We start from the raw sequence: 9,943 nt of genomic DNA, 5'->3' as shown, positions 1-9,943 counted from the left end.
CATCTGTGATCAAGCTTTAAATTCAGACATATGTGATCAAGCTTTCGATTTGGAACCCGGCTGTGTCTGTAGATACCGCTGTCTGGATCAAACTATCTTTAGTGTATGAAATCTTAACAGACAGTGTACGCTACGTCTGGCCATAGCTTTCTTGTTTCGTCGTAAATGAGGCAGGACTAACAGGCTATGTTCTGGACCTTTTGACACGGACAGTCACCAGTGTCTATCAGATTTAAACAAGATATGCCTGGGATCGCAAATGGCAGTCAGCTGTCCGTAGTGTGTAATCAGAATGATGGTTAAAGTTAGTGTTTGATTTGTTTAACGACACCACTAGAGCACATTGATATATTAATCATCGGCTATTGGATGTCAATATTCTGACACAGTATTAGAGGGAAAAAAACGCTACGTTTTGTCCATTAGTCGCAAGAGATATTTTTATAATGCACCATCCCACAGATAGGATATCACATACCACAACCGTTGATATATCATTTGTGGTGCACTGGCTGGAACGAGAAATAGCCCAATCGACACCACTAGAGCACCTTGATTTGTTAATCATTAGCTATTTCAAACATTTGGTAATTTTAACATAGTCCTAGAAAGAAAGAAAGAAAAAACCCTCTACATTATTCCATTAACAGCAAAGGGATTTGTTATATGCACCATCCCACAGACAGGATAGCACATACCACAACCTTTGATATATCAGTCGTGCTGCCCTGGCTGGAACGAGAAATAGCCCCAATGGGCCCATCAACGAGGATTAATCCTAGACCGATCACACTTCAGGCGAGCACTTCACCACTGATCTTTGTTCCGTCTCTCAGAATGACGGAGCTCGTGAGTGTCTCACCAGATGGTGGGTGGGGTCCGTGGGTGTGGTAATATACTGCAGACATTTGGCTTCTGCGAACATCATTGGATGAATTGGATATTCCAGTCTGCTCTTCGATCTCTGAAAGCATGACAGAAATTCCATTTTCTTTACCACCGTTCGTGCGTTCTAAATGACTTAATTTGATGTGTCTATCTGTTCATGAATGTCTATTGATCTTGGCACATCCAAGAGGGACATAAGAAACTGAACATTGTATCAGTTTATCAGATAGGGACATAAGGAACTTAAACGTTGTATCAGTTAATAAATTATCGTTTTATCACCACTAAGGTTACATTGTGTGAGTGGATGTTTGCTCGTAGAACATGGAAGACATTCCCCTTTCTGAAAAGACTGCTTTTTTCAACAGCGTCAATGCCGATAAGATGACAACGAACGGACTTCCGGAAAAGGCGGCATTTGACTCGCCGGATATCCGGCGCCCGAAAAGCAAAAGGCCCGGATGGGCGCATGCTTGGGCAGAGTTTACCCAGCAAACAACATTCCACGGGCTCAAGTATATATGGATGGATGGCGCCTTCGTGTTCAGAAGGTACGTGAATTTATTATTATTATTATTATTATTATTATTATTCGTTGAAGACGTTTTTCTTGTCAATGCATTTTTCTAACTAATATCATGTTAGCTTAATCCTATTTCTCGTTCCACCTAGTGAACCATGACTGGTATATCAAAGGTCATGGTATGTGCTATGCTGTTTGTGGGATGGTGCATAAAAAAATATCCCTTGCTAATGCAGCGGGTTTCCTCTAAGACTATATGCTACAATTACCAAATGTTATACATCCAATGGCCGATGATGAATAAATCAATGTGCTCTAGTGGTTCCGTTGAACAAAATAACTTTCAAAAAATATAAAAACAATTCATTAAAATGTTTTAAGGGAAAAGGCAGTTTCAGACTGATTAATTAATCATCGGCTATTGGGTGTTAAACATTTGGTAATTTTGACATATAATGTTAGAGGAAAAGCCCGCTACATTTCTTGCCATTAGTAGCAAGGGATCTACCCCATAGACATGATACCACATACTACGGTATTTGATATAACAGTCGTGGTGCACTGGCTCAGCTAATTCTAGAAGAAGTTTGTTTTTGTTGAACCACCACTAGACCATATGGATTTATCAATCATTGGCTATTGGATGTCAACCATTTGGTAATTTTGACATATAGTCTTAGAGAGAAAACCCGCTACATTTTTCAGTTAGTAGCATTAGATATGCACCATCCCACAGACATGCTAGCACATAGCACGGCCTTTGATATGCCAGTCGTGGTGCACTGACTGCGACGAGAAATAGCGCCCAATTGGCTTACTGACGTGAATCGATCCAAGACCGACCGCGCCTGAGGCGAGCGCGTTACCACTAGACTACGTCCCGCCCCCAGATAACCCCAGAATTATGTCAGTAAATATAGGGGGAAAAGTAGAAGAGGAAATGTGGTCGTATGATAACCATGACCAAACTTTAAACCATGACATTAACTAAATGTTTACGCGGTCAGACGGTCGGACGGTTGGACGGAAATCGTCAATCTAATGAATTGTATTATGCGTTGTATTCATGACAAAAACTAAATAATAAAAAATAAATTAAAACATTCCCATGTCGGAAAACGGGACTCAATCAATAACATCTCTTGATTCAATCTATTACTTTTGTCATGTGCAATAACTTCTTTTTTTCCTTCTTTTGTTTTGTATTCGTCACTGATACATTATCGTTGTTGATTTTACGCACACGTCGACATTGATGTAAATAACGGAATGGTCGGTTACTCTACTGCAACTGACAATAATTGCAGAACTTCATTTACTATCAGTAAACGGAACCAGAAAAAAAACCCCACTATTTATTGTGACTGCTGCTGTTTTGAGATTCAAGGTTGCCTTCCCTATTTCTGATCGATTTGACGACAAAGTAAACGCGATGTTGCAATAAATGTATTTTTACCATTGCAGACAATAGTGTAATCAGATGCGCTAACTGGCGTGTTGTTATTTAAATTAATGCCCAGAGCATGCTCCCATTGTATGGTGTTTCCAGCACTGGAATTGCTAAATTTGCATAAAGTATTTCATTTTCTTGTTTCGAATGTCAGTGTATGAATAACCGATGTATTTTTGTTTGTCGTAATCTTCGTAGTAGCCCAAACATTATTTTAAATGAATGAATGAATGAATGAATGAATGAATGAATGAATGAATGAATGCTTTTAACGACACCCCAGCACGAAAAATACATCGGCTATTGGGTGTCAAACTATGGTAATGGGGAAAACAATGTGATGATGAACATCAATATAAAAATTCAACAGTTAAACTTTATTTTACGTCAGGCGCTGATCCAGGAGCATGGAGGGGGTTTGGACACACACACACACCCCTCCCTGATGCGCGATCGGTCTGGGATCGATCCCCGTTGGTTGGCCTTTTGGGCTATTTATCCTTCCAACGCACCACGACTTGTATATCAAAGGCCGTGGTATGTGTTACCCTGTCTGTGGGATGGTGCATATAAAATACCCCTTGCTACTAGTGGGGAAAATGTAGCGGGATTCCTCTTTAAGACTACATGATTGAATTACAAAATGTTTGTCATCCAATAGCCGACAATTAATCAATGAGCTCTGGTGATGTCGTTAAACAAGGCAATTTTTATCCCCAATAGCCGATGATTAATAAATCAATGTGTTCTGGTGGTGTCGTTAAACAAAACAAGCTTTAACTTTTGATTAATTAATTAATGTGCTCTAACGTTGGCGTTAAATTTTTTTTAATAAATCTTTAAAATAATTTTTAAAATGAACGATCGCTTGCTGCGTTCTCGGTAGAGGCAGTGTATACGATGGCAGAGTGTTTCTTCTGATTATTTCTGTCCATCAACAGCAGCGGAACGTAGTCCAGTGCTAAATATCTCGCCGATTCGCGGTCGGTCTAGGATCGATCCCCGTTGGTGGGCCAATTGATCTATTTCTGGTCCCAGCCAGTGCACTATGACTGGTATATCAAAGGCCGTGGTATGTGCTATCCTGTCTGTGGGATGGTGCATATAAAAGATCCCTAGCTGCTAATGGAAACATGTAGCGGGTTTCCTCTCTAAGACTGTATGTCAAAATTAGCAAACGTTTGACATCCAATAGCCGAGGACTAATAAATCAACGTGATCTAGTGGTGTCGATAAACAAAACGTTAACTGTCGACCAAATATCGAAATATTAGAAATAATCCTACGATGGTCACCAAACAGAAAATGTGTTGTGGTGTCGTTAAAAGAAAAAAAGAGTAAAGTTTGTTTTATTTAACGACGCCACTAGAGCACATTGATTTTTTATCTTATCATCGGCTATTGGACGTCAAATATATGGTCATTCTGGCACTGTTTTTATAAGAAACCCGCTGTCGCCACATAGGCTACTCTTTTACGACAGGCAGCAAGGGATCTTTTAATTGCGCTACCCACAGGCAGGATAGCACAAACCATGGCCTTTGTTGAACCAGTTATGGGTCACTGGTCGGTGCAAGTGGTTTACACCTACCCACTGAGCCTTGCGGAGCACTCACTCAGGGTTTGGAGTCGGTATCTGGATTTAAAATCTCATGCCTCGACTGGGATCCGAACCCAGTACCTACCATCCTGTAGACCGATGGCCTAACCACGACGCCACCGAGGCCGTTAAAAGAAACATTGCCTTCATTTTGCTTTCATGAGAATATGCGCAGGGGTGCGAACCCAGAACCTTTGAGACAAACGGGGCGGAATGAACTGTAACTAACCTAGTGATAAAGTAAGGTATAGAATCCCCGGCAGTGGGTCCATTGGGCTATGTCTCGCTCCAGCCAGTGCACCTCGTCTGGTACATCAAAGGACGTGGTATGTGCTATTCTAGTGTTTCGGATAGTGCATATAAAAGACCCATTGCTACTAATGGGAAAATTTAGCTGGTTTCCTCTTTAAATCTATATATCAAAATTTCCAAATGTTTGACATTCAATAGCCGTTCTCGCTCCAGCCAGTGCACCACGACTGGTACATCAAAGGACGTGGTATGTGCTATTCTATCTATGGGATAGTACATATAAAAGATCCCTTGCTGCTAATCGAAAAAAGTAGCCCATGAAGTGGCGACAACGGGTTTCCTCCCTCAATATCTTTGTGGTCCTTAACCATATGTCAGACGCCATATAACCGTAAAACAAACAAAACAAACTTTAAGTAAGGTATAGAATTGATCTGCGTGTCGTTGTTGAAGATACCACTCACCGCCTCCCCCCCCCCCCCCCCCCCCCCCCCCCCCCCCCAGTCTCGACATTAGCTGTAACAGGGCTCAAATACAACAAATGGGTGATTGTGTAGAAAATTAGAATCTCTGAGATGTATTTCAGAGCGTTATAAAATTAAAAGGGGCGAGACGTAGCCCAGTGGTAAAGCGCTCGCTTGATGTCGGTTTGGGATCGATCCCCATCAGTGGACCCATTGGGCTATTTCTCGTTCCAGCCAGTGCACCACGACTGGTATATCAAAGGCCGTGATATGCACTACCCTGTCTGTGGGACGGTGCATATAAAAGATTCCTTGCTGCTAATTGAAAAGAGTAGCCCATGAAGTGGCGACAGCGGGTTTCTTCTCTCAATATATGTGTGGTCCTTAACCATATGTTTGACCTTAAATAAAATGTGTTGAGAGCGTCGTTAAATAAAATATTTCCTTCCTTCCTTATAAAATGAAAATGTAACAGAATCACCAGTTAATCCTCAGTTAAATAGAAGATGACATAATCGTACATTCGTCTGTCTCTTGAAAAATGACCTACGATCTTTTTGGAAATTTTAGCAGGTGAATTTTTATTTCAGGTCTAAAAAACAACAACAATAGATTTTCGTTTTCGCTTTTTGATAGGCCGCTACTTCGAGCCCTGCGTAGCCCGGTGTGTTTTGGATACCGAAATCTGCTTCCAGCTTACTAGCCCGAGAATTCTGCCTTTAATGATCTAGACGATCATTTCATTTCAACTTATTTTCGTGCTTATATCCAATTAAGGTTCAAGTACGCTATCCTGGGCACACACATCGTCTATCTGGGCTGTCTGTCCAGGACAGTGAGTTTGTTATTAATTGTTAGTGGTTAGTGAGAGAGAAGAGGGTGTATTGGTTTTACACCTACTCATTGAGTCGTTAAAACTCGCTCTGGCTGGAAGCCGGTACTGGGCTGCGAACCCAGTACCTACCGGCCTTATGTTCGATGGTTTAACCACGACACCATCTGGACGATCATTAGGGCAGTTATAATCATTTTCGACAGTCAGAGGCAACTCTATAATGGAAACGCAGAATTCTGAGAGAGAGAGAGAGACGCGTCGTAAGTCGGGAGTTGTGGAAATTATAACGTAACTGTCGAGTTGGCCAACTCCATCGTGACAGTTGTTAGTCTGATATTAGCACAATTTAACCTTAATCCTATGTTTGACTTTAAATACATTTACATCGATCATTTTCCAGTTCGCTGATGACAAAATATTTCATACATGAATCACTAAATATACACACTATAGGAAGAAACCCGACGGCACTCTGAAACACTATCGATTTTGTCCACCCGTGAACTAGGCCTTCAGTTACAACAGCCGCTAAATCTGCTGGTGACTAAATTCCACCTTTCACGTGCGGACCCTTGAGACAGGTGTTGGGCCAACTCTGTTAATTGCTCTGCTATTTTGCTGCAAACATAAAACTTGTATTTTGAAATCATTATGAAGATATGTTAGAACATATGAATCCCTCTAAGTGGCTTTATCAAGTTAGATTTCTATTATAATTATCCACAGGATTGGGAGATTTGGTTTTGTTAACATGTAGATTGCGTTGTTTTGTTTTAAGATGATTTAAAATAGATAAGTTTATTCAAGAGGAAGATGCTATAATAGACAAATCTCCCAAATTTCATATATATTTATATATAAACAGTTGACAGTCCCTTTTTGTTAACCATTACCTATATCAATATATCAATTCCTTATTGCTAGACAACACTAATAACAACATTTCGTGTTTCTTCCCATCAATTAGGACGACACAGAAGGTGAATCTCACACTATTTTGATATGTCCATTGTATATAGATCTACGATCCCGTTATATTTTGTACATAACCATATGGAGTTTTTACATTTTCGGGTGTTATTGTCTATTTGATACCCCAAATATCATTTTTTACAGAAGGAAGGAAGGAAGGAAATGTTTTATTTAACGACGCACTCAACACATTTTATTTACGGTTATATGGCGTCAAACATATGGTTAAGGACCACACAAATATTAAGAGAGGAAACCTGCTGTCGCCACTTCAAGGGCTACTCGTTTCGATTAGCAGCAAGGGATCTATCATATGCACCATCCCACAGACAGGGTAGTACATACCACGGCCTTTGATATGCCAGTCATGGTGCATTGGCTGGAACGAGAAATAGCCCAATGGGCCCACCGACGGGGATCGATCCCAGACCGACCGCGCATCGAGCGGGCGCTTTACCACTGGGCTATGTCCCGCCTCTTGTTTTACCGAAGGCGTTAGTATCTATTTTCACGGGTTGAAATTAGGGTCAGCGACTTCAACAGCCATTCAGATACTAACAATATTAAGATATTGAATGTCTTGAATAATTATGACCTGAGGGTTTGCCGCTTTGTTTTAAATCCATCGACTGTTAACACCTCATTGGATAAATCATGAGTCAATTATTTTATCATGTTACAATTGTTATCATGCTATATTTATTTTGTATCATGTTACATTATTTATGCATGCGTGTATGTTTGTAAGTATGAATATCTATATATTGTATGAATGTCGGGATTGACCAATGCACACAGATATAAACGCACAGGCAAATCGGATACAAATCCTTTTTAGTTTCACAAATTGTCTCAATTGCCCCTAGTTCACAAATGAATAAGTGCATGTATGTATGTATGTATGTATGTATGTTGTATGTGAGTGTGTGCGTGTGTATGTATGTATGTATGTATGTATGTATATGTGTGTGTGTGTCTGTGTGTTTGTGTGTATGTGTGTGTATGTGTATGTGTTTGTCTCTTTGCGTGTGAGTGTGTGTGCGTGTGTGTGTGTCTACGTGTATGTATGTATGTGTGTGTGTGTGCATGTATGTATGTGAATATGTGTGTGCATGTGTGTGTGTATGTGTATGTGTATGTGTATGTGTGTGTGCATCTATGTATGTGAATATGTGTGTTTCATGTGTGTATGTGTGTGTGTGTGTGTGTGTGTGTGTGTGTGTGGGTGTGTGTGTGTAGGTATGTTTGTGAATGTACATACATGTAATTATTTTTGTATTCATGGACCTATTTAAAGGCGCAGTTCCTAGTTTCAACCCGTAAATATGGACACCAATTTCAGTTAATCTACAAACCTGCAACACACATTTGGATAAGGTTATAACAGAGAGAAGCTAAAGTGTGTGATATTAAAAAATAGGGAAATACCCTCAAAAATAAATTGAGCTTGTCTCTTTAATCCATTATTTCTGCGTTTTTAAAAACTAGGGTATGTCGCTTTAAGAAAGCTACAAATTATACATTCACATTAATTCGCAAAATTGACCTTTTATCTTTTTTATTTTCCCCAGGTAGTGAAACCCAACATATAACATGTTTATTACTTGAGAGTTCGTGTCTTGTAATTAGCATTATAATAGTATAGAGTTCTACCTAACGACTTTTCTCTGATTGCTGTCTGGGGAAATACGGTAGAAATACACTTACGTTTTTCGGATTTGGACATTAGCTGGACCAAGGCGGTATAACTGGTCCCAGGAATCTTAAAGTCAACCTTGCGTGGCTATGATTGATCACGTTCTCGGGTCTTGCGGGTCTCTAATTGGTTGTAAATATGCTGGCAGCTATTAGCGGCACGCTAGGATGTCATGGAAGGCGTAAGACCGTAAACCAGTTTAGTTGTTTTCTAACTGAAATATAGGTAGCACTAAAACAAATATTTTCCGGCTGGGTCAAAGTTGGAGGTGCACCGAACTTTTGCTAGAGACGTTAACACCACAAGTCCTGTGATTGGTTATAAATGTGAATGTGTTGGTTGTAAAAATAAAAATAAAGTTTCATCTGGGGTAAAAATGTATGCAATTTTATTTCATCTAGTACCACTGTGTCAAGTAGCCTTGTGCTTGGAACATATATGGGGGACCTGTAAAACAGGTACTATGGGATTTTATTTGGTATTGTCCAAGCTATACAGTGCATAATAAAAAAGATTGTGATTTTTGTCATTTAATTAAATTAAACTATAATATTTGATTAATTAGCCTTCACTCGGCCATGCAAGTTCACAATGACCTTGACCATGACAATAATTACTGTGCATGGCTTTGAATGGAGTTTGAATAAAAATTAGCACTGAAGAAAAGTTGGTTTTGACCTATAATTCATACTATATAGATTTGAATATTTTTATTTACATTGTGTTTGATTTGCCATATACAACTGCTCTTAAATATGGTAGCAATTTATTTTTATATTAAAAATAATATGTGCCAATATTGGGTTAATGTCTTTAATTTCCATAAACATAGCTAATGTTGCATGTATGTACTTCCGAAAGCTTAACTTTTTAAAGACCTCGATTTTTATTGTCCTTTTGACATATTTATAGGGTGCTAAGTCATATTTTAGACAAATTTGTAGTTTTAGGGAAAAACTATTTGGTTTGAAGAAAAACGTTACCACAGCCATAATTGAAATGCTGGTCACTATTGTGCCGTCTGTTCTCATCTATACATAACAATAAGCTTGTTAAACATATCTTTATGTATCCAGATCAATTTGTGTTTAAATAATCACTTAGTTTGCTCCCATGAAGTGCATTTTAAGTGTATACTAGATTTAAAACCAATTTTTCCAGATTTGATTATCTACCTTGGTGTAAGCTGATAATTTATTTTATTGTTAAAGCTGTATTATCCAATGTTAACGGCATATTGTCACATACCACTGACCTATTTAA

At 39.2% G+C, this 9,943-nt stretch overlaps 1 protein-coding gene across 1 annotated transcript in view; it reads left to right on the top strand.

The window, feature by feature from the left end:
- Positions 1–1,038: 1,038 nt before the first annotated feature.
- Positions 1,039–9,943, top strand: part of LOC121390344 — a 38,101-nt gene continuing 29,196 nt past the window's right edge. The window contains exon 1 of the mRNA XM_041522136.1: positions 1,039–1,439. Within this exon, the coding sequence (XP_041378070.1) occupies positions 1,213–1,439 (227 nt within the window). The 5' untranslated portion in view covers positions 1,039–1,212. The remainder of the gene's footprint in view (positions 1,440–9,943) is intronic.

This window comes from Gigantopelta aegis, chromosome 15 (genome assembly GCF_016097555.1).
Source record: "Gigantopelta aegis isolate Gae_Host chromosome 15, Gae_host_genome, whole genome shotgun sequence".
Lineage (NCBI taxonomy): Eukaryota > Metazoa > Mollusca > Gastropoda > Neomphalida > Peltospiridae > Gigantopelta > Gigantopelta aegis.
Note: the sequence above shows the minus strand (reverse complement) of the source record. Positions and strands in the feature narration are given on the sequence as shown.